This window comes from Oncorhynchus kisutch, linkage group LG3 (assembly GCF_002021735.2).
Source record: "Oncorhynchus kisutch isolate 150728-3 linkage group LG3, Okis_V2, whole genome shotgun sequence".
Taxonomy (NCBI): Eukaryota; Metazoa; Chordata; class Actinopteri; order Salmoniformes; family Salmonidae; genus Oncorhynchus; species Oncorhynchus kisutch.
The window spans coordinates 15,463,133-15,489,057 of NC_034176.2; the positions used below are offsets into that span (position 1 = coordinate 15,463,133).

Below are 25,925 nucleotides of genomic sequence, written 5' to 3' on the forward strand. Positions count from 1 at the left end.
AAGCAAAGCTGAAATAAGAGCAAAACATATTTTATTTGAAAGTGCCTGGTCTGTCTCAGTTGATGATGATTAATAACTTGGTTAGCACACTCATCTTTTCCCAGGCCTTTTCTATTTTTCCAATTCAGTTTTTCTACAATGTCATTTCTTAGGGAATAATAATGACAGCAAAGGCTTGGACTCAAAGTTATTACAAGCAAACACTTATGACACAGCAATATGTCACTGCACTGACAGTGCCTACCACATGGTGCCATAACACTGCCAACCCCTCACCGACGACTACTACCTGCAGTGTGGGCCAAATGTAAATGACAAGGCCTCGTTGAAGGCTTATTGGATTCATAACTCCGAGCCTGCCAATAGCTCCCTCATGTTTTAAACAACGAGGTGTAGAACTGCCTGGGTGCTGTCAAAACTTCCCAGTTGAAGTTTGATGGCAAAACTTTTGTAATCTCTCACAGGGAAGATATTAATGCAAATAACTTTGGAGGGATGGGGGGATCGACTATCAAATTATGTTGTTTAATAATGCTGTGATTTACTTATTTGTCAGAGACTTAAACATCAATCAGATCTATTTTATAACCAGGAGGGTAGGAGCATCGCCCGTTCACAATGAATTTATCGTGACTGAGAAGGCTTATAGTTACGTATTGGCTCAACACATATTTAACCATGGGATGTTAAATAAAACAACTTGAGCCAATATTCAATGCTTCAAAGGACATGAAACATGTCTTTTGTTAAAAATCCAAATAAAATGTTGATTTAACTGCCTTTTGATAGGACATTTATTCTATTTCCTTTGTCTTCAGTAATACCTATAAAGGAAGAGATGACAGGTCTCAGGGTTCGATTCATGTCCTCGCTCTCACATCGATAGGTGAAGGACCAATTTCAGCACAATTGCTAGTGTCCAGTCAACACACAAACAGCCTATTCTCTCTCATCTGCTTAACCTTAGTCACAAGAAAAGAGTAGCAATGTCACAACATCATAGAGATCCAGGGCAGATTCAGCCTTCAGAATGAACACAGGCTAGCTTATTGCTACGTGTTGTTGGCAGTGTCACGCCGTTGCATATGAATTGCAAACGAGGGTAACCCTATCAAAGTCAAGCCCATTCCGCCTCACTCCTGTATCAGTATTAATGAGACTTGTGGATAATTAGTTGAACAGAGAAAAGTATAATAGCTTTCACAAAGACCTTGCTCTCTAAGGAGGAGAAGAGGGTGTCAGGCGTCAGGGCTGTTTTGACGTGACGATCTATAACAGCACAAAGGAACACTGAAAGCCTCTCTAATGGAGAATGCATCCCTGCACAAAGCACAACCACAGCAGAGTGAGTGAGAGTGAGTGAGAGTGAGTGAGTGAGTGAGAGTGAGTGAGTGAGTGAGTGAGTGAGTGAGTGAGTGAGTGAGTGAGTGAGTGAGTGAGTGAGTGAGTGAGTGAGTGAGTGAATGAGTGAGTGAGTGAGTGAGTGAGTGAGTGAGTGAGTGAGTCAGTGAGTGAGTGAAAGAAAGAGAGCGAGAGAGAGAGAGAGAGAGAGTGAAAGAAAGAGAGCGAGAGAGAGAGAGAGTGAAAGAAAGAGAGCGAGAGAGAGAGAGAGAGTGAAAGAAAGAAAGAGAGAGAGTGAAAGAAAGAGAGAGATAGAAAGAGAAAGAGAGAGAGAGAGAGAGTGAAAGAAAGAGAGTGAGAGAGAGAGAGAGAGTGAAAGAAAGAGAGAGAGTGAAAGAAAGAGAGAGAGATAGAAAGAGAAAGAGAGAGAGATAGAAAGAGAAAGAGAGAGAGATAGAAAGAAAGAGAAAGAGAGAGAATGATAGAGAGTGAGAGAGAGAAAGTGAGAGAGAAAAAGAGAGAAAGAGAGAGAGAAAGAGGGGTGGTCTATATTAGCAGTGTCCTTTGAGACTTCACCCTGCTAAAACGGTCTTTGTCCTACGACGTTGTTCTCTTTGCTGTCGGTGTGTGTGTGTTGTAAAGAGGTTGAGGGCTTTGCTGTGCGAATGTCAGCCACTGTAGTCTTGTGCGCACTAGCCCTTGATAGATGTTTGCCATGCGATGCCTGCGCGAGCTCCGCAATTTCCTTTTGGGCTGCAAAGAGAGCCCAATCAATCAACGGTGAAAACCTGATGAGTGGTTAAACACAGAAAAGCGTCCTATGTTTCCTCTAAGATCAATCACAAAAAGCTGACATTTTCGGTGTGTCGGGTACAGTCGAGCCCCTAAATCCTATTTGGCAGGTTTTAGGAACATTAGCTTGTTCCGATGCTGGGGGATTGTATATTTACCCAGCTAAATTTCATTAGGCCGAGGGATAAACCATATGAACTGAGTATACAAAAAATTTGGAACACCTGCTCTTTCCATGACATAGACTGAACAGGTGAATCCAGGTGAAAGCTATGATCCCTTACTGATTTCACCAGTTAAATCCACTTCAATCAGTGTAGCTGGATTGTGTATGTATGAAATTCAGAGGGTGAATGGGCAAGACAAAATATCTAAGTACCTTTGAACAGGGTACGGTAGTAGGTGACAGGCGCACCGGTTTGAGTGTTTCAAGAACTGCAATGCTGCTGGGCTTTTCAAGCTCAACAGTTTACCATGTGTATTAAGAATGATCCACCACCTAAAGGACATCCAGCCAACTTGACACAACTGTGAGAAGATTTGGAGTCAACACGGGCCAGCATCCCTGTGGAACGCGTTTCAACACCTTGTAGAGTCCATGCCCCTGACGAATTGAGGCTGTTTTGAGGGCAAAAGGGGGTGCAACTCAATATTAGGAAGGTTTTCCTAATGTTTTGTACACTCAGTGTACATTAAAGACCGCAATCTAAACTCCTCAGTCAACTCCGTATACAGTCTACCTAAGACCATGCACCTTTAAATCAGATGAATCATATTTGATTATGATCAGGCATTGAGGCATAGAGCCACACTTGGCTATGTTACTGGGATTTCTTCCCTGTGGTTATTCTGGGTATTTCATTTTTCTCATCCAGCATTTCTCGATGTCTTACTATATACGTTCCACATGCATATGCCACAAAAGTCTGCTGTAAAGTGCATCTTTCAACCAACAAACAATGTTGTTCACATTTAAAACGTCTCAGCAACCTGAGGAATGCTTAACGTTATAGCCTCCATTACAATCTCTGGTGGTCCCACATAAAATGGGTTGAGTGGTGGAGAGGGGGCAGAGTGAATCAGGGGCAGATTGAACCAACCACTGTGCTTGGCTGATCATCAGCATGATTACCTTGTATTTACAGTCACAGAATATTCTGAGAAGCTGGCACCCCCCACCCTAACTGTGACTTCACAGAACCTCAAACCTCAACCATCCCCCATCCTGACCCCTTATCAGGGCTAGTAGAGAGGAACCCTCCCTCATCACCACACTTGTTAGAGCACGTCATTTCTGTTAGCCAGGCTCCATATCCACTGTCCTCAATTTGAATCAGCTGTGCAAAAACCAAAATGTGCACCCAGGGGGCCCCTGGACCGAGTTTGGGAAACCCTGCGTTAGAGGACTGAGTTACACTGAGGACAGAGCCTGAAAAACAGAAATGACTGACAACCCAATAAATCCACAAGGGACTGTGTACATATCTATGTATTGGGATACATAATTGAGCCACAACTCTAGAGCGTGCCTGCTTGTAGTCCTAAAAAACAAAAATGAGTTACCTCTGGTTAGTTCAGCCATTCCTTTTCCTTTTCTTTGTAAAACCCTTTTTTTTTTGCTTACGACACCTGGTATTCCCAGGCGGTCTCCCATCCCAGTACTAACCAGGCCCGACCCTGAACAGGCAAGATCAGGGTGGTATGGCCACATGCGTATTTTTCCATGTTTTTCCCCCCCTGTTTTCTCCCTGAATTAGGTCCTTTGGCTAATCTCTGCAACTCCTTAATGGGCTCGGGAGAGGCAAAGGTTGAGTCGTTCATCCTCCAAAACACTACCCCCCTGGCCGTCTACTTCATATCACACTGCTCGCTTAACCCGGATGTTAGCCGCAACAATGTGTCGGAGGAAACACTGATCGACTGACGACCTGGGTCAGCTTGCAGGCACCCGGCACTGTCTCAAGGAGTTGCTAGAGCACGATGAGCCAAGGAAAGCCCCACCGGCCAAACCCTCCCCTACCCTGGAAAGCACTAGGCCAATTTTGGGGGTCCCAGTGACGGCCGGTTGTGACACAGCCAGGGATCAAAACCCAGGCTGTAGTGACGTGCATTTGACTGCTGTGCCACCCAGGACCAGCCATTCATATGTGGGAAATTAATGAGGAAAGAACGAGGTTTGGGGAAAATAAGGTCTGAGGATAACACAGGTTTAGGATATTAAGATCACTTTATTTGTCAATTGCACACAGATCCAAACGAAATTTGACTTGTTCTTTTAACCTAGCCCCTTGAAAGACACACATACAGTTTTTTTGAAGAGGTGCAGGGGGCTGCCACACTGGGCACCATTGTTGTGGGGGTTAAGTGCCTTGGTCAAGGGCACACCGGCAGGCAATAGCATCTAGGATTTGATACCAGCAACCCTCAGATTGCCAGCTCTGTTCCTGCCATATTTTCCCCGACGGCCCCGGGATTCGAATTGGTAACCCCCTGGTTGCTGGCTCGCATCTCTAACCTCCAGGCTACCTGCCCCCATATCTTATTTGTTTTGTTCTATGAGATAATATCAGTCAGTTAACGTGACATTTATGAATTATGAAGCCTCTATGAGTTTAAATGTGCTTGTTCTGATTGCATAAATGATTCAAAATGTACAAAACGTTAGCTGATGAAGATTATTTAATAGAAAAAAATGATTAGATTTCCTAAGCCTATGTTTACCACATACAGTGGGGCAAAAAAGTATTTAGTCAGCCACCAATTGTGCAAGAGGCCTGTAATTTTCATCATAGGTACACTTCAACTATGACAGACAAAATTATTTTTTATGAATTTATTTGCAAATTATGGTGGAAAATAAGTATTTGGTCAATAACAAAAGTTTATCTCAATACTTTGTTATATACCCTTTGTTGGCAATGACAGAGGTCAAACGTTTTCTGTAAGTCTTCACAAGGTTTTCACACACTGTTGCTGGTATTTTGGCCCATTCCTCCATGCAGATCTCCTCTAGAGCAGTGATGTTTTGGGGCTGTTGCTGTGCAACACAGACTTTCAACTCCCTCCAAAGATTTTCTATGGGGTTGAGATCTGGAGACTGGCTAGGCCACTCCAGGACCTTGAAATGCTTCTTACAAAGCCACTCCTTCGTTGCACGGGCGGTGTGTTTGGGATCATTGTCATGCTGAAAGACCCAGCCATGTTTCATCTTCAATGCCCTTGCTGATGGAAGGAGGTTTTCACTCAAAATCTCACGATACATGGCCCCATTCATTCTTTCCTTTACACGGATCAGTCGTCCTGGTCCCTTTACAGAAAAACAGCCCCAAAGCATGATGTTTCCACCCCCATGCTTCACAGTAGGTATGGTGTTCTTTGGATGCAACTCAGCATTCTTTGTCCTCCAAACACGACGAGTTGAGTTTTTACCAAAAAGTTATATTTTGGTTTTATCTGACCATATGACATTCTCCCAATCTTCTTCTGGATCATCCAAATGCTCTCTAGCAAACTTCAGACGGGCCTGGACATGTACTGGCTTAAGCAGGAAGACACTGCAGGATTTGAGTCCCTGGAGGCGTAGTGTGTTACTGATGGTAGGCTTTGTTACGTTGGTCCCAGCTCTCTGCAGGTCATTCACTAGGTCCCCCCGTGTGGTTCTGGCATTTTTGCTCACCGTTCTTGTGATCATTTTTACCCCACGGGGTGAGATCTTGCGTGGAGCCCCAGATCGAAGGAGATTATCAGTGGTCTTGTATGTCTTCCATTTCCTAATAATTGCTCCCACAGTTGATTACCTCAAACCAAGCTGCTTACCTATTGCAGATTCAGTCTTCCCAGCCTGGTACAGGTCTACAATTTTGTTTCTGGTGTCCTTTGACAGCTCTTTGGTCTTGGCCATAGTGGAGTTTGGAGTGTGACTGTTTGAGGTTGTGGACAGGTGTCTTTTATACTGATAACAAGTTCAAACAGGTGCCATTAATACAGGTAACGAGTGGAGGACAGAGGAGCCTCTTAAAGAAGAAGTTACAGGTCTGTGAGAGCCAGAAATCTTGCTTGTTTGTAGGTGACCAAATACTTATTTTCCACCATAATTTGCAAATAAATTCATTAAAAATCCTACAATGTGAATTTCTGGATTGTTTTCTCATTTTGTCTGTCATAATTGAATTGTACCTATGATGAAAATTATAGGCCTCTATCATCTTTTTAAGTGGGAGAACTTGCACAATTGGTAGCTGACTAAATACTTTTTTTGCCCCACTGTACCTTATTTTCGGCATTTAGCCAAAAACCCTACAAAAACTAAATGTATTTCATGTGGCAGAGTTAGTGTCTACAGAAAGATGACATTACCATTGCTCTTTATTCAAGTCTGTTTTACACAACAATGGGAAAAATGTATGGTCTGAAAAGGCCAAAAAAGTACAGTAAAGATATACATAAAATAGTTTATAGATTATGCAATCAAATGTAATTTGTAACACATTGTGAACCCTCAGCCCTTTAAATTGTGTGTATTTTCCACTTGCATGCATTCAAGGGTGGTAAATTAGGAAGTTCCAATTCAGAGCCTCTACTCTAAATGTATACTTGGTGAGACGGCACAGGGCTCTAACATTGGCCTGATTATGTCACTTCCTTTTATTTGACACTGCTTCTTCAGCCCACCCTTCCCAGTGCTCTCTGATATCAACTGGCATGGGTCCACATTAACGGACAGTAGCCTTCTCAGCAGGACACATCCTGGGATGCTTTTAGTAAGTCCTTTCCTCTTTACCTTTCTATCTGTACATGTCCTTGCACCCTGCCATGACGAAATGGATCAGACACATTGACATTTGACAATGACAGACGAATGCACTTGCAAAGTCAGAAAGTATAAAAGGCACATCAAAGACGTAAGACGGAACTGCCTAAGACTCCGGCATGTCAAATATATCTCCCAGGGAGGTCAAAACAAAATACACCAACCGTTGACAGAAGAGGAAGAGAAGGAAAGACTAGTCAGAACATGGAAATGTCACAAAAGTAGCAGAGGGGACCTTGGAAGAAAGTTCTTCCTGTTCTGACCATGTGAGCCAATCAAACCTAATTAGGCCTGAGCCAATCAGACGAAGACTGCTCCAGGAGAAGAGTCGCCGCACCAGGGTGGTCAACGAAAGTTCGCTGGCATAAGTCTCTCCATAATACAGTCAGGCATTGACTGATTCACTTATTATTGGCAATGCATAGGCCCTTATCACGCATTGGACATTCTGTGAATCTGGAAAAGTCATGAATGCCCAGCTTGTAATGGAATGAAAGAAAGCCTGTGCTTCATTCCATAAAGAGTTTTGTTAACCAGTCAAGCTCATATGACTACATCGAGGTCTGTCAAGCACATTTCTCAAAAGGAAGAAAGTACGGGAGGAAAAGCTACAACAAAGAGATGCATAGAGGAAGTTAAAAGGTCATGGTGTTTTCCATTTCCTTTCATCCAATATATACAGGGAATGTGATCCCATACAAGGTTACCCCAATAGAGATCTTAATATTGGCAGAAAAAGCCCCAGCTGACTCTTAAGCACCTCTGTGCAGAACACAAACACGGCTTCTTTCCTAACAGTTCATTAATAATAAGTGCCGAGCCTCATATGTCAGCACTGCTTCTGACACGTCAGGCATTGGAAATAAAGCAGCACATAATTATGTGTGAAAGAGTGATCTGTTCAACATCAGTAACATGATTTAAATAGTGTATTAGACTGAAAGGAGATCATACTGCCATTAAGTGGTCAAATCTGCAATAAGGCTAAATTAGCATTAGTGCGTATAAGGTATTACTCACACACTTGAACTAATAAGAGGACGAAAAAGCTGTGCCAAGCTTTTCACTTAGTATCTTTTTTCAAACATCACAGTGGAATCGTAGAGATGATGCTATGCAGATTGAAAGAGAAGGGAATTGGCTACTTTAGGAGCACCATTATGCATACTGTAAAGAAGCTTGCACTGTGCAAGAACTCACACTGAATGTACCGGAATTGTGAGGAGCTTTTAGCATGTCAATGTCTGAGTGGTCCAGGTCTAAGAGTAGAGCACAGAAATGCAGCATGGCCATTATATAAAGTGCTATTTTACACAGAAAGTCCAGTCTTGTGTTACATAATGGCCAACCAGTGCCCATTAAACCTGCAACTCCACCCCAGTTTACAAAAAGAGCCGTAGATACAGTGCATACAGTGCATTTTTCCACATTTTGTTACATTACATAATTATTCTAAAATGGACTAAATACCCTTTTCCCCCTCATCAATCTACATACAATACCCCATAATCACATAGCAAAAACAGGATTTTAGACTTTTCTTTCAAACTTATAAAAAATATAAAACATAACTTATTTATATACTGTAAGTATTCAGACCCTTTGCTATGAGACTCGGAAATGAGCTTAGAAGCATCCTGTTTTCATTGGTCATCATTGAGATGTTTCTTCAACCTGATTGGAATCCACCTGTTTTAAATTCAATTATTTGGTCATGATTTGGAAAGGCATACACCTGTCTATATAAGGTCCCACAGTTGAAAGTGCATGTCAGAGCAGAAACCAAGCCATGAGGTTGAAGGAATTGTACGGTAGAGTAGCCAGACAGAAGCAGTAAAAGGGTACATGACAGCCCGCTTAAATTTTGCCAAAAGGCACCTAAAGGATTCTCAGACCATGACAAACAAGATTCTCTGGTCTGATGAAACCAAGATTGAACTATTTGGCCTGAATGCTAAGCGTCTCGTCTGGAGGAAACCTGGCACCATCCCTACGGTGAAGCATGGTGGTGGCAGCATCATACTGTGGGGATGTTATTCAATGGCAGGGACTGGGAGACTAGTCAGGATCGAGGGAAAGATGAACGGAGCAAGTACACAGAGATCCTTGATGAAAACCTGCTCCAGAGAACTCAGAGCCTCACACTGGGACGAAGGCTGACCTTCTAACAGGGCTATGACCATAAGCACACAGCCAAGACAACACAGGAGTGGCTTTGGGACAAGCCACTGAATGTCCTTGAGCTTGGATTTGAACCCAGTCAAACATCTCTGGAGAGACCTGAAAATAGCTGTGCAGTGATGCTCCCTATCCAACCTGACAGACCTTGAGAGGATCTGCAGAGAAGAATGGAAGAAACTCCCAAATACAGTTGTGCCAAGCTTGTAGCTTCATACCCAAGAAGACTCAAGGCTGTAATCGCTACCAAAGGTGCTTCAACAAAGTACTGAGTAAAGGGTCTGAATACGTGAGTAAATGTGATTTTTTAATTTTTTTTGCAAACATTTCTAAAAACCTGTTTTTGCTTTGTCATTCTGGGGTATTGCTTATAGATTGATGAGGGTGAAAAACGATTTCATGCATTTTAGAATAAGGTTGTAACGTAACAAAATGTGGAAAAGTCAAGGGCTCTGAATACTTGCCGAATGCACAGTACATTATTAATATATTAAACAAGTTTATGGGGATTAATAAGGCACTCACAAGCGAAATAATGAATGCTCCCTTACCACATATTAAAAATGCATATCAAATTCATCATTAATTAAAACCAGTAGAGAGCAAACGGGTAATGCAGTAATTAAAAATGATGTGTATTTCATATCCAATAAAAAGAAGAGATACTGTTTTGTTCCCCAGTTTCTGTGTTGTTGTGGGTTTGTATGTGTATGTATTTCAGGAAATGGCTTCCTGGTTTCCTAAGCAGCTGATTGGTCGACCCCATCGCTGATTGGAGCTCTGACCCCTCCCGCTTGTCAGGGGATACAGCTGTCTCTTCAATTACCAACTTGATAAAAGCCAGTGTTCCTCCCTCAGGGAGGAGAGCTTCTTTTTATGTCCTGTGTTGGTTGTTGTGGCGGTCAGTAAAAGTTTTGGTGATATTATTTTGTAGCCGCTCCTTCATAGGTATGTGTATGCCAATAGGACTTAGTGTTATTGGTTAATGAAATTGTTCATGTAAATTATTGGCAAATTTTTCGGTTTCATTTGTTCCCAGGGGGGGAAGGTGAATGCACCTTGGGAGCGTGCCTGCGGGCATACATAACCCGTACTATTTAATTATGTCTATGCACACTAGGTAAGTCCTCTAGAGAGAGGATTCCTTAACTTTGACTTTCTTTGATTTGGTTCCGTCCAGACCCTTTTCCCCACATTACCTTGTTTAGAAATAATACATTCCCTGTAAATGGTATTTTTCTCTGCCTCTGTCGTCCTTCCCCGCACCTACGATCACATACTTTTTTCACTCCACGGGGAGTTGACATGTAGTGAGGTGTTGCGTTCCCTCCTCCAAGAGGCAGATAACAGATACTGTATGTCCTGATGTTCACAAAATTGAAGATAATTCCTGAAGCTGTCGGCGAATGCTATACAAATGTGTCACACTTCGTTTTATTAAGCACGGCTTCAGATTTCAACTTTAGCATTACAAAACAATGTTTCTCCCCAATTCTTTGATACATATACAGTACCAGTCAAAAGTATGGACACACCTACTCATTCAAGGGTTTTTCTTTATTTATACTATTTTCTACATTGTATAATAATTGTGAAGACATCAAAACTATGAAATAACACATAAGGAATCATGTAGTAACCAATATCAAAATATATTTTAGATTCTTCAAAGTAGCCACCTTTTGCCTTGATGACAGATTAGCACACTTTTGGCATTCTCTCAACCAGCTTCACCTGGAATGCTTTTCCAATAGTCTTGAAGGAGTTCCCACATATGCTGAGCACTTGAAGGCTGCTTTTCACTCACTCTGCTGTCCAACTCATTCCAAACCATCTCAATTGGGTTGCGGTTGAGTGATTGTGGAGGCCAGGTCATCTGATGCAGCACTCCATCGCTCTCATTCTTGGTCAAATAGCCCTTACACAGCCTGAAGGTCTGTTGGGTGATTGTCCTGTTGAAAAACAAATGATAGTACACTAAGCGCAAACCAGATGGGATGGCGTATTGCTGCCGAATGGGATGGCGTATTGCTGCAGAATTCAAGTGTCCCTTGAATTCTAAATAAATCACTGACAGTGTCACCAGCAAAGCACTCCCACACCTTTACACCTCCTCCTTCATGATTCACGGTGTGAACCACAAATGCGGAGATCATCCGTTCACCTACTCTGCATCTCAAAAAGGCATGGCAGTTGGAACCAAAAATCTCAAATTTGGACTCATCAGACCAAAGGACTGATTTCCACCGGTCTAATGTCCATTGCTCGTGTTTCTTGACCCAAACAACTCTTCTTATTATTGGTGTCCTTTAGTAGTGGTTTCTTTGCAGCAATTCTACCGTTAAGGTCTGTTTCATGCAATCTCCTCTGAACAGTTGATGTTGAGATGTGTCTGTTACTTGAACTCAGTGAAGCACTTATTTGGGCTGCAATTTCTGAGGCTGGTAACTTTAATGAACTTATCCTCTGCAGCAGGGGTAACTCTGGGTCTTCCTTTCCTGTGGCGGTCCTCATGAGAGCCAGTTTCATCACAGCGCTTGATGGTTTTTGCGACTGCACTTGAAGAAACTTTCAAAGTTCATGAAATGTTCCGGATTGACTGACCTTCATGTCTTAAAGTAATGATGGACTGTCGTTTCTCTATGCTTATTTGAACTGTTCTTTCCATAATATGGAATGGTTATTTTACCAAATAAGGCTATCTTCTGTATACCACCCCTATCTTGTCACAACACAACTGATTGGCTAAAAGAAATTTCACAAACGTACTTTTCACAAGGCACATCTGTTAATTGAAATGTATTCCCTGTGACTACCTCATGAAGCTGGTTGAGAGAAGAGTGTGCAAAGCTGTCATCAAGGCAAAGCGATGCTACTTTGAAGAATCTCAAATATAATGTTTAGATTTGTTTAACACTTTTTTGGTTACTACATGATTCCATATGTGTTATTTCACAGTTTCACAATGTCTTCACTATTATTCAACAATGTAGAAAATACTAAAAATAAAGAAAAAGCCTGAAATGAGTAGGTGTATCCAAACTTTTGACTGGTATGTACATTTTCACCGTTTTTATTTCACTCTGGAGTCAAACATGCACATTTAGTTTTTTACAAGTACAGGATTCTTTCTACATGGATATATTCACACAACTAAAGCTTGTAACACCTGACCCTATCAAACAGCAAACATTGGCTGATTACTGTGTGGTTTGCCATGACTGGTGTTTGGGAACATTCAAATGAAGGCTGTGTTTCCTGGATGAAGGCTGTGTTGCCTGGATGAAGGTTGTGTTGCCTGGATGAAGGCTGTGTTGCCTGGATGAAGGTTGTGATGCCTGGATGATGGCTGTGTTGCCTGGATGAAGGTTGTGATGCCTGGATGAAGGTTGTGATGCCTGGATGGAGGTTGTGATGCCTGGATGAAGGCTGTGTTGCCTGGATGAAGGTTGTGATGCCTGGATGATGGCTGTGTTGCCTGGATGAAGGTTGTGATGCATGGATGATGGCTGTGTTGCCTGGATGAAGGTTGTGATGCCTGGATGAAGGCTGTGTTGCCTGGATGATGGCTGTGTTGCCTGGATGAAGGCTGTGTTGCCTGGATGAAGGCTGTGTTGCCTGGATGAAGGCTGTATTACCTGGATGAAGGCTGTGTTTCCTGGATGAAGGCTGTGTTGCCTGGATGTCAGGCAGCTTTTCAGCTGATATGACTGGTGAGAGATGTTCCATTGATTTCACACTGACATACCCCCTCTATAACCCTGGAATGACATGTTCATTTGATGGCAGTGGCACCTTGTAACAAGGTCTGATTTTTGGACGAGTTATTAACATGGTAATGATTTTTGGACGAGTTATTAACATGGTAATTCACAGGTGACTTTCAAACCTGTAATTACAAAACATTAGTTACTTAGTGAAACAAGAAAGTATAATAGCACCAGTCATTTTTTTATTTTGTGTACTGTCTGTGTGTGTGTACGCGTGCTTGTGTTTGTGCTTTCCTGAGTGTGTGTACACATTTGTGAGTAACTGAAACGACATAGCATGATACTACATGTGTTTTGCCTTGCATATTGTTTTTAAACACCTACATTCACATGCTCAAATGGGCACGTGATATGGAATGTCACATGAAGAAAATCAACTCTGCTATGAAATAAACAGAGGCATTATTATTAAAGGATCAAAAAACATATCAGAAATTTGAAAAGTTCCAGATTAGGTTAATCTATATACTTGAATAACAAAGAAGAAAATTCTACCATAGCAACACACGATTCTGACCTCATTGTAACCATCTAAAACAGAAGAAATTATTAAGAAGAGATGCACAGGACATGACGTGAGCATGGAGATATGAATGCTGTTGTCTATAGTGCCAGCAATGCAGGGTGTTGACCACATCTGAATATGTCAGAGTTAGGGTCAAATCCATCTAAATTAATGGATTCAGGAATTCAGTCACATATAACAATTTCATGTCCAACTAAAACTGACTGAGAGTGAAATGGAATTGATCCCTACTTTTATTAGATTTTTTCAGGGTTAGATCAGCTTTAAAATTGCAGATAGATTGTAGCTTCCATCAATGTAATTGTATTACTTCCAAAGCCCCATATATTTCTTGCAAATACTGTATATACATACATAAATATACATACGTAAATATAACTATATATACAGTTGAAGTCGGAAGTTTACATACACCTTAGCCAAATACATTTAAACTCAGTTTTTCACAATTCCTGACATTTAATCCAAGTAAACATTCCCTGTTTTAGGTCAGTTAGGATCACCACTTTATTTTAAGAATGTGAAATGTCAGAATAATAGTAGAGACAATTCTTTATATCAGCTTTTATTTATTTCATCACATTCCCAGTGGGTCAGAAGTTTACATACACTCAGTTAGTATTTGCTAGCATTGCCTTTAAATTGTTAACTTGGGTCAAACGTTCCACAAGCTTCCCACAATAGGTTGGTTGAAGTTTGGCCCATTCCTCCTGACAGAGCTAGTGTACCTGAGTCAGGTTTGTAGGCCTCCTTGCTTACATACACTTTTTCAGTTCTGCCCACAGGTTTCTATAGGATTGGGGTCAGGGCTTTGTGATGGCCACTCCAGTCCTTAAGCCATTTTGCCACAACTTTGGAAGTATGCTTGGGGTCATTGTCCATTTGGAAGTCCCATTTGCGACCAAGATTTAACTCCCTGACTGATGTCAAGAGATGTTGCTTCAATATATCTACATAATTTTCACCCCTCATGATGCCATCGACTTTGTGAATTGCAACAGACCCTCCTGCAGCAAAGCACCCCCACAAATTGATCCTGCCACCCCTGTGCTTCACGGTTGGGATGGTGTACTTCGGCTTGCAAGCCTCCCCCTTTTTCCAACAAACATAACGATGGTCATTATAGCCAAACAGTTCTATTTTTGTTTCTTCAGACCAGAGGACATTTCTACAAAAAGTATCATCTTTGTCCCCATGTGCATTTGCAATCCGTAGTCTGAATTATAAGTGAAATTATCTGTCTGTAAACAATTGTTGGAAAAATTACTTGTGTCATGCACAAAGTAGATGTCCTAATTGACTTGCCAAAACTATAGTTTGTTAACAAGAAATGTGGAGTGGTTGAAAAATCACTTTTAATGACTCCAACCTAAGTGTATGTAAACTTCCAACTTCAACTGTACATACATACACTACCGTTCAAAAGTTTGTTGTCACCTAGAAATGTCCTCGTTTTCAAAAGAAAAGCAATTTTTTTGTCCATTAAAATAACATAAAATTGATGTCAAATCTCTTAACACCATCCATATTGGATTTCTAATTGCCATATATTTGTTCAACTGTGATGTGATGGTTCACCAAAGTTCTGAACCTTTATTCCCACTGTTTCTACAGATTGTAAATTGAAAATATTTTTGGGCTAAAAGTATTATTATATTATTAATCGATTGACTATGACTTTTCAGGGTTAGCTCCAGGTAAATATTGCAATTATTCAGCCATTCCTGGACCTGTGACCAAAAACAAGCCACATATGGACAAATTACCTCATGATTCTGCCTCTTCGCAACAAAATCTACAGAGCTGGGTAGGTTGGATCCCCCATGTAAATAACATTCTATTGGCTGAAAGAATTTTGTATAATAATTTAAGTAAAAAAATTATATGTTTTCAATCCGTCGTTGTTTTGCGCATCAATTCATAAACCATGTGCCATGGAATCGGTACATCAAAAATCTCTTCCCAACTATTTTGCAACCCCTACTTTACGTAGGCTCATTATTCCAGACTATTGACACCAAGGAGATACCCAAAGTATTCCCATTACCAACTAGAAACACTAACAACCAGACAACATTCATAGAGACCTCTCAACTCTGGGATTTTATGTATTTGACAAGTCTAAAACTGCAATAAATTATATATCAGTTCCATTTAATACATTTAATACAGTTTATAAAAAGCTTCTTCTGTTACATTTCTTTTCCTCTTTCAAGGTAACTGGAAATAGCATGTGATTGCCAAACATGCTTTCTGAGGCAGCAGCAGATGCATTGGAGGGCTTTTATAATAAACCACTGTGTTGATCCTGAATGGATAGTTACCCAAATGACAAAATCACACATTGTTTTCCTTACCATGTAACCAGTCTATGGACAAGGTACACCAGCAATCCATCCTGTTATACACCATATGCTAATAATAAGTGTATCAAATAACATCAGCCAGCTGCTTGGGGAAGCATGAGGACAATATCACAGAAATGCTTATGGAGGCACACTAACCAGAGTTTTTACATTTTATTTAAATGTTTTATTTAACCTTTATTTAACTAGGCAAGTCAGTTAAGAGCAAATTCTTATTTACAATGACGGCCTACACTGGCCAAACCAGGACGACTCTGGGCCAATTGTGAGCCGCCCTATGGGACTCCCAATCAAAGCCGGTTGTGATACAGCCTGGTACAGAGCTCATACAGGGATGGAACGTTTTCCACTCACTAACTACCCTGACTCATAGGGCTATTCTCAGGTAAGAAGAATGTGTAGAATGCTTATTGAGGCTTTTTTATAGAACAGCATTCTCAAAAAAGGAAGATTCTAATTGAATAAGCACTCCTACCGTCTTGACACAAATTATATATCACTCAATTATAGGCTTACTTCAATGAGTTTCATTCTTTCATTCATATTTGCGCGATCAATTATTGTGGACTTGGTTGGATGTTTGGCAGTGTTCTGGACCAAAGTGGTTTTGAGTTCTCAAACTTGGGGAATCTATGTTGTCGATCAATGGTAAACTTTTGTTCTGTGAAATTCTCTGTTGCAAGGGAGAACAACACAAGTCTCTGATTGGTTCAATGCTTGTTTAGAGTTTGGGGAGTATTAGGCAAGGGTTGTATGTTTGTTCAAAGAGAGAAAGGAACTAAAAGCATCACGTAAACATCATTGGTAAAAACGTTAAAAGAAAACTTAACAACAAAAAAAGAGAGACACATGGAGATCAGTCAAGCAAAGTGATAGTGACTGGGCTTGATCAATCAATCAATCAATCAATGCAGCAGGAGCCACAGCAGTCACGGCGGTGTGTGTGTGTGTGTGTGTGTGTGTGTGTGTGTGTTTGAGAAGGTGAGAGAGTGGGAGAGTGGTTGAAGGGATACAGGAAAGGTCATATTATGATTGTACTGATGATGGGTAGAACACACACACACACAAATGAGGGGAACACAAGTTACCAATTGTAGAAATACCCCACCTGCTGAAGTCAGCTCCACACCATCTACTGCTGTAGAGACAGAGGGAGGGGAGGGAGGGAAGAGGGGAGGGAGGGAAGAGGGGAGGGAGGGAAGAGGGGAGCAAGGGAGGAGCAAAAGAGAGAGCAGTTACTTTATTGTTAGATTTTCAAATAATACTCCTAAAGGGTAACTATAAAGGCTATAATGGTATAATACTCCTAAAGGGTAACTATAAAGGCTATAATGGTATAATACTACTAAAGGGTAACTATAAAGGCTATAATGGTATAATACTACTAAAGGGTAACTATAAAGGCTATAATGGTATAATACTCCTAAAGGGTAACTATAAAGGCTATAATGGTATAATACTACTAAAGGGTAACTATAAAGGCTATAATGGTATAATACTCCTAAAGGGTAACTATAAAGGCTATAATGGTATAATACTACTAAAGGGTAACTATAAAGGCTATAATGGTATAATACTCCTAAAGGGTAACTATAAAGGCTATAATGGTATAATACTACTAAAGGGTAACTATAAAGGCTATAATGGTATAATACTCCTAAAGGGTAACTATAAAGGCTATAATGGTATAATACTACTAAAGGGTAACTATAAAGGCTATAATGGTATAATACTACTAAAGGGTAACTATAAAGGCTATAATGGTATAATACTACTAAAGGGTAACTATAAAGGCTATAATGGTATAATACTACTAAAGGGTAACTATAAAGGCTATAATGGTATAATACTACTAAAGGGTAACTATAAAGGCTATAATGGTATAATACTACTAAAGGGTAACTATAAAGGCTATAATGGTATAATACTACTAAAGGGTAACTATAAAGGCTATAATGGTATAATACTACTAAAGGGTAACTATAAAGGCTATAATGGTATAATACTACTAAAGGGTAACTATAAAGGCTATAATGGTATAATACTACTAAAGGGTAACTATAAAGGCTATAATGGTATAATACTACTAAAGGGTAACTATAAAGGCTCTAATGGTATAATACTACTAAAGGGTAACTATAAAGGCTATAATGGTATAATACTACTAAAGGGTAACTATAAAGGCTATAATGGTATAATACTACTAAAGGGTAACTATAAAGGCTATAATGGTATAATACTACTAAAGGGTAACTATAAAGGCTATAATGGTATAATACTACTAAAGGGTAACTATAAAGGCTATAATGGTATAATACTACTAAAGGGTAACTATAAAGGCTATAATGGTATAATACTACTAAAGGGTAACTATAAAGGCTATAATGGTATAATACTACTAAAGGGTAACTATAAAGGCTATAATGGTATAATACTACTAAAGGGTAACTATAAAGGCTTTAATGGTATAATACTACTAAAGGGTAACTATAAAGGCTATAATGGTATAATACTACTAAAGGGTAACTATAAAGGCTATAATGGTATAATACTACTAAAGGGTAACTATAAAGGCTATAATGGTATAATACTACTAAAGGGTAACTATAAAGGCTTTAATGGTATAATACTACTAAAGGGTAACTATAAAGGCTATAATGGTATAATACTACTAAAGGGTAACTATAAAGGCTTTAATGGTATAATACTACTAAAGGGTAACTATAAAGGCTTTAATGGTATAATACTACTAAAGGGTAATTATAAAGGCTTTAATGGTATAATACTACTAAAGGGTAACTATAAAGGCTTTAATGGTATAATACTACTAAAGGGTAACTATAAAGGCTATAATGGTATAACTCCATCATGAACACTGAATGTTTTGTATTTACAATATAATTATTGATCAAAGAATTGACTAATCCTTCGACTGATGGATGGATGAGACACTCAAATACACTGTTAATAATCCTCCCACATTGAGTCACAATGTACAGTACATCCAACACTGCGGACACTATATATTACACCCCCCCACCCCCCCACCCCATCACAACGCAATAGCATGCATGCATAATGTACGATATAACAGGTAAGCGGGTGACAATCAACCAGACACAGTATCACAGAAAAGCATAAATGTACACAATGCCATCATGAAATGTTAGCGCTTGGCCAAACCCCATCCCCCTCAAGGCCTCCATGGCTAAAATACTGGCTACTAGCCTCTGACTAATGTGGACTCATCATTCTGGACCAGTGTACAGTAGGATTACTTTGTGAGGCATACATACACGGCCGAATCCCCCTTCTAATCCGATTCCTATGCCATGGGTGAGTGGCAGGGCTGAGGGCTAGGCTGTCTGTCTCCCATCGTTATCACAGCTCTCTATCTCTACCCCAATCATAAGCTAGAGCAGGCCTGCCTCAAACACGCAGACACACACCCAGCCAGACCCAGAGATCCCAAGAGGAGGTGTTACTGTATGTACTGTAAAGCTGTTGTCTTCCCTGACTTTGTGGCATCTACCATGTTATTTTTCTTGATGTAAACATGAGGTTTCAATCTAAGCCGAGTCTGTATTTCTCAGGGATTGAGGGCCTGTCTAACAATAAGGAGAGTTAGGATTACTTTCATGTGCATGTTTTCATGTTAAACACTGCATACTAATGGGGAATTAGCATGTGGGAATGGTAAGTACTACATATACCATAAGATAGAAAGAGAGAAAAAGAAAGAGAGAAAGCAAGGAGAATGAGAGAGAGAGAGAGAGAGAGAGAGAGAGAGAGAGAGAGCTATGTAAATGTCAATATTCAAAGTTGTGACAATGTAGCAACATTTCCTTCCATTCCACACACAAAAACAAACACATTTTTTGCTTCAAATATTATTTGCTAAAGTTGCTATCGTTGGGTTCCCTCAAACACCTGGGTATCGGGCCATGTAAAATTCGCCCACTCTCGGTCTCTTTATTTTTTAAATCGCCAACCTGCCTCTAGGCCTACTACTGATCGGAAGTGGCTCCTAGAGAGCGAGCACCAGTGAAGGTTGTGCAGCACCTCTCGTCATTTGGTTTCTTCCTTTAAGTGTTGCTTTCATTGTTTACCAGAAATACTGATGTTTGTGCAAATGTCTTTGTTTTGTTGAACATGTTCATTGTTGGCCATTGTTATGTCAAGTGTGCAATTGTATTGCCTGTGAAGTGTAGCCAAATGTGAAGTGTAGCCTTTTCATTAAAAATATTGGCTTCCAGTTTAAATGTGTGAATGGTTTGTGCCAGGCTAGGGCAGGTCCTGTGATGTCCATTCTCTTCTCTAACTGTCATTACCTTACAGTCCAAGGTGTATGAATTCAGAGACAGACTGGATATATTTAGCCATCCTTGAATGACAAACTTCAAGGCCCAATGCAGCTATTTTTTTTAATGTCAATATCAAATAACTTCTGGGTAACAATTAAGCACCTTACTGTAATAGATTTCCATTCAAATGGGGGGGAAAATTATTTAAAAAAACAATAATTTTAAAGACACTTGAGCAGGATACTGTTTAAAACGTGTTGAACATGTTGAGCATTTTACCAAATACAATACGGAGAGAGAGAGAGAGACACATGGAACAGACTCAATTTCCTTTTTACAAAATAAAACATCAACATTGTCTCTGCCAATATTCTCTGGGGGGACCCTAGTCCTAAAAATACACTCACATTCTCAGACAGATGCTAAATCATCTCCAAGGGTTCTAGTACCTTGCACATTACCACGCTAATCCAATAAACAGAGTCTGCTTCATGTCTTCCTGTCAGTCCTTTTAACCCATGACTCGTTACGAGTGGTAAGAGTTTTTCCTGTTTTCCTGTTGGCTCTTCCAATGTTCTATCCTCTGCACAGTGTCATAGCGGTGATTACTAAAGATGAGAGTTGCTATAAAACACACACGCATAAAAACACACACATAAGAATGCCAGTAAACAGATGCATATGAATGCACCGAAAACCCCAGCTCATGAGTAACTGAGGACAAAGACAGTGAAGAAGCTAAAACTAGGAAGTTGATCTCCTGCTATCCCATATGTCTGGCATGAGAAGCTCCTCGTGGATGTTTCCCATGCACCAGAAGACTCCTCTGATCCCAAGACCAAGAGACTAAACACATTCCACAATTCTCTTATTGTGGTTTCCCTTGTGTCCCTTTCTCTTCAGCCACTGTAAAGACCAACACTTGCATGTACGCACACACACACACACGCACACACACACACACACACACACACACACACACACACACACACACACACACACACACACACACACACACACACACACACACACACACACACACTAGAGGTCTTCTCTGGTCCAAAAAGTTGGACCCTGACCTGAACGGACTTGAGGACAATCAGACCCAGACCAGAAACTGACCCGATGACAACCAGACCTAGACCTGACCCGGTTAAAACCAAGTGACCAAAAAAGTATGTTAATCAGCCAAGTTGCCCTTCTGGTTAATGAATAGGTATTTATAAAACACACTAACACAAGCATGCACAAAAGACAAGGGTTGTTCCTATGATATACTATCCAAATTTCCCCTCCTATGTCAAGTGTGTGTTCCAAAGATGATGGTAAGACCAATGTTATCTTAGGCTGCGACTAGCCCAACAACACTGGGGAATTGTTCTGGACAGCACACGCCAAAACATGGCCAGAGGACTGACGTGTGAGTCTGTGTGTGTATCTATGTGTGTGTGTGTGTGTATGTGTATGTGTATGTGTGTGTGTGTGTGTGTGTGTGTGTACTTATACATCTAAGTATGATTATTTACACAGTATGATGTTGTTGGAGCTAGTTGGATGAAGATATTCTCTGTAATGTTGTTTTATTGTGGCTTGCCAAGAAAAACATACTGTATTCTTGACTTTGCTCAGCTCAATACAATTTTGACTGGGGACATTAACAAACAATCTTAACTCCAGCCATATACACTGATTATACCAAACATTAGGAACAACTTCCTAATATTGAGTTGCACACCCCTTATGCCCTCAGAACAGCTTCAATTTGTCGGGGCATGGACTCTACAAGGTGTCGAACATGTTTGACAGGGATGCTGGCACATGTTGATTCCAATGCTTCCCACAGTTATGTCAAGTTGTCTGGATGTCATTTGGATGGTGGACCATTCTTTATACACAAGGACACTTTTTAGTGTGAAAAGCCCAGCAGCGTTGCAGTTCTTGACACAAACCGGTGCACCTGGCACCTACTATCATACCCCGTTCAAAGGCACTTAAATATTTTGTCTTGCCTATTTACCCTTTGAATGGCACACATACAATACATGTCTCAATTGTTTCAAGGCTTTAAAATCCTTATTGTCCCCTTCATCTACACTAATTGAAGTGGATTTAACAAGTGACATCAATAAGGGATCATAGCTTTCACCTGGATTCACCTGGTCAGTCTATGTCATGGAAAGAGCAGGTGTTCTTAGAGTATTTGCCAATTGTTAACACACGTTTACTGAAACTACATCTCAGGTACTCAAAAATCTAAACACAAAAGAGTTAGCCAATTTCCCCAAATCCCACAGACCCTTTGTTAAACGAAACACTGTAATCAAAATCACAGCAATGTACTCCCTGCTCAAAATGAAACTCTGCACACAAATGAGACATACACACATCAAATGAATCTAACTTAGTGACAATCGAGATCACACTAATGTGACATATTCATATATATTTATTTTATATATATTTCATTGTAAAGACTACGATTTTGTTGTTACAGTATACTGTATATTGTTTGTGTGTACTCAAACAAGAATGTTTTATATTTAACATTACTCAATACAGGTCCAACAGCATACTGTAAGCACACATTCAATAAATATATTTTGCATATGGAAAGAAAGAAAAGTAGGCCTATTTGTACTACTGTAGTGTATGTTATATCAATTGTACGGAATAGATATGTTATGGCTGTGTAAAGGAGGCGAAGTCAGGTGCAGGAGAGCAGAGTAGAGTAAACATGTGCACTTTTATTCCGTTCAACAATAGGTACAAAAAATGATATAAGTGCCCAAAAACACAGAACATAAACTATAAAAGTATCGCGAGTGAACAGACACCATTTCCAATGAACAATTATTCACAAAGACATGATGGGGAACAGAGGACTAAATACATGTAGATTGACTGGGGAATGAAAACCAGGTGTGTATGGGACAAGACAAAACAAATGGACATATGAAAAATGGAGCGGTGATGGCTAGAAAGCCGGTGACGTCGATCGCCAAACGCCGCCCGAACAAGGAGAGGAGCCGACTTCGGCGGAAGTCGTGACAAGATAAAGAAACCGTCAAAATACAATACAATCTAAATCATAAGTCAAGAAACAAATCAGTCATGTCTGTTGTTCTGGTCAGGCCACAAATTTTCCTTAACATCACAGGTGATATTCTCCTTGGCCAGACAGCGGGGGAAATATCTTCTGGCATGACGGATCCACCCCTGACAGGACTTTGCTGGAATGTCACCACAGGCCTCCTCCATTGCCTGGAGAAGGGCCATCCGTTCATGGGGTTTGCGATCATACACCTTCCACCGCCATGCTGAAAACAACTCCTCCATGGGATTGAGAAATGGGGAATATGGTAGGAGATAGAGAATTGTAAACCTGGGATGGTCATGGAACCAGCTGCAGACCTGAGCAGCCTGATGGAAACTCATGTTGTCCCAAATTAGAATATACATTTGCTGCTCAGGATCACCTGGTCCTCTATGTCTGGCTTAAAAAGATGGTCATGTAAAGTGTTCAGGAAATGAAGGAGATGGGCAGTGTTGTATGTTCCAAAGGTGGCATGGTGGTGGAGGACCCCATTGGCTCATAGCTGCGTATATGGTGACATTTCCCCCTCACTGGCCAGTTACTTCAATGATGGCGTGATGACCAATGATGTTCCCTCCTCTCCTCCTCGTCTTCGCTAAATTGAATCCAGCCACATCTATGAAAATTAGTTCCTGGGTGATGGGATTTGCAAAGGTAGAGCATTGTATGTTATATGTTTGTTATTGAACTGCAATCTGAATATAATGCAAAACATGTGCCAATAGTATTGCAGATTTGGTGTATGGTTCTGCCGAATGAGTTACAGGTTTGTGTCATTGTGCCTCATGGGCCAGTTTTAGTGTGTAAGCAATTGAGAAAAACTGTAATGTTTTGTATATTCAGTGTATAGTTACAGAACTAACAAACGCTAAAAATAAACTATTGTGAACTATTGTTCTCATGTTATCTTCCCAATGCCTCCACACACTTCTCCATATATGGTAGATAAATACTAATGTATTTTTTTTCTTTGTTTGGTAAGAATGGCTTAAAGCAAGACATTTTACAGTATAAAAGTCTACGAAATATGACTTAATATGTCATTTCTTCAGCACCACAACATAAATAAAACCCCAAGCAATGCCGACAGCATTACGAAACTACTTAAAGTCTTAAACATAATGGGACATGTTCCAACCTCACTTTCCTTAAGATTTGCAAAAGCTCATTAAGAGAAAAAGACTTGACTATTGCATTCATTGAGCAGTCATATAACTTGCAAACGTTGTATCCTGTCAAAATCATCACTCTCTAAATGTTCGAAAATTGCACCGTTTTGTAATGAATTACAGCTGGTAAGATTTGCCTCTTCCACTACAATTGTAGCCTAGGGGACTTCTTTTGTGAGACGTTTGAGTGGCAGTAACTGCAAAGTGCATTTCCATAGCTTTTGTGTCTGTGTCTGTCTACGCTTCAAAAAAGAAAAGAAAACTTTCATAGAGCCGAGACTTTTTCAAAGTGTGTAGGCTTTCTGTTGGTTATGTATGCATTGTGCTCAGCAATTTCAACTGTCACTGTCTATGAATAAACCAAAGTTAACTCTAAAAGGTAAACAAAGATGGGACCAAAGACTTGACTTCTGCTTGCCAATAGTGGGCATGTTTTTATATTGCCAGCCAGCCTGTTTCATGAAGGCAGAGCGCGTGTGCCAGTAAGCCACAGCAGATGTTGCCTGCTTGGATAGTGCAGTTTATGAGTTGCTTTAGAGTTGCTGAAAAACAGCAAGTACTGACACACACGCATTAGTGACATAGAAGTACTCCGGAAGTAGATGGAAGGATAATGCATGTCTATATGGAATGGTATTCAGGCCAAATAAGCTCAAATAAGTAAGCAGATCATAATTCATGCTTGTCTGTGACCTACATACTGACAAATCCAATTGTTCAATACGGACAAATCCCAAACAGGGACAGTGTATTTAGAAAATGGTAAAAGCGATATTATACTTAAGGAGTTGCCACACTTGTAAAAAGGGTTTAGAACATGTCAACACTGATCAAAACCACAATAATCATACATCTGTATTTGTGCAGCAGACTGATAACATTTCAAAAAAGTTTTTGATAAAAAATCCTATGAAAATACAGTTCTTAGCAACCCTTTTCAGATGTTTCAAAAAATATCCCAAACCAGCCATTCTGGCGAAAAAGCACTAGTGATGACATTTTCAAAGGGATCCCCTCCTCTCTGCCTGAGATGGTACTGTCCCTGGCATGATATGATTGCCCTGGGGCAGATTGGCTTCATCTGAATGACCATCCTTAAAACCATCCATAACGTAAATGGGTACTAGCCAAGTCGTCCAGCAGAGGCCAGAAATTACCCCAATGTATACTGAGGAGATACAGGGAACCATGCGTAGTGCACATATACAAAACCCACAGACGTCTATGGGTGGATGTGTTAGAATAATCGCACAATGCATTTGCCCGGCAGTGGGCCACGAAATAGACATGGTTATCATAACGTAAACAAAATCTGCCCATACACACTGTGGAACAATAAAGGGGTGTTTGAGCAAGTTATCTGTGGTTGTAGATATGCAGACATTGTATTATGACCTGAGTTCATTTTTTTACTGTACTCAGATCACCATTACTTCCACAGACATTTCAGTCACTTAGCAACACTCTTGTCCAGAACAATTAGGGTTAAGTACCTTGCTCAAGGACATGTCAACATTTTGTTCACATAGTCGGCTCGGGGATTTGAACCAGCCTCCTTTCAGTTAACCGCTAGGC

The 25,925-nt window shown here is 40.4% G+C and overlaps 1 protein-coding gene across 2 annotated transcripts in view; it reads right to left on the reverse strand.

The window, feature by feature from the left end:
* Window positions 1-25,925, reverse strand: part of LOC109875909 (EGF-like repeat and discoidin I-like domain-containing protein 3) — a 201,535-nt gene that overhangs the window by 141,883 nt on the left and 33,727 nt on the right. Inside the window, exon 2 of one of the 2 annotated variants that reach the window (XM_020468347.2) lies at window positions 16,892-16,921. The exons of the other annotated variant lie outside the window; for it this stretch is intronic. Coding sequence (XP_020323936.1) covers window positions 16,892-16,921 — 30 coding nt within the window. The remainder of the gene's footprint in view (window positions 1-16,891; window positions 16,922-25,925) is intronic. 2 annotated transcript variants of the gene reach the window in all.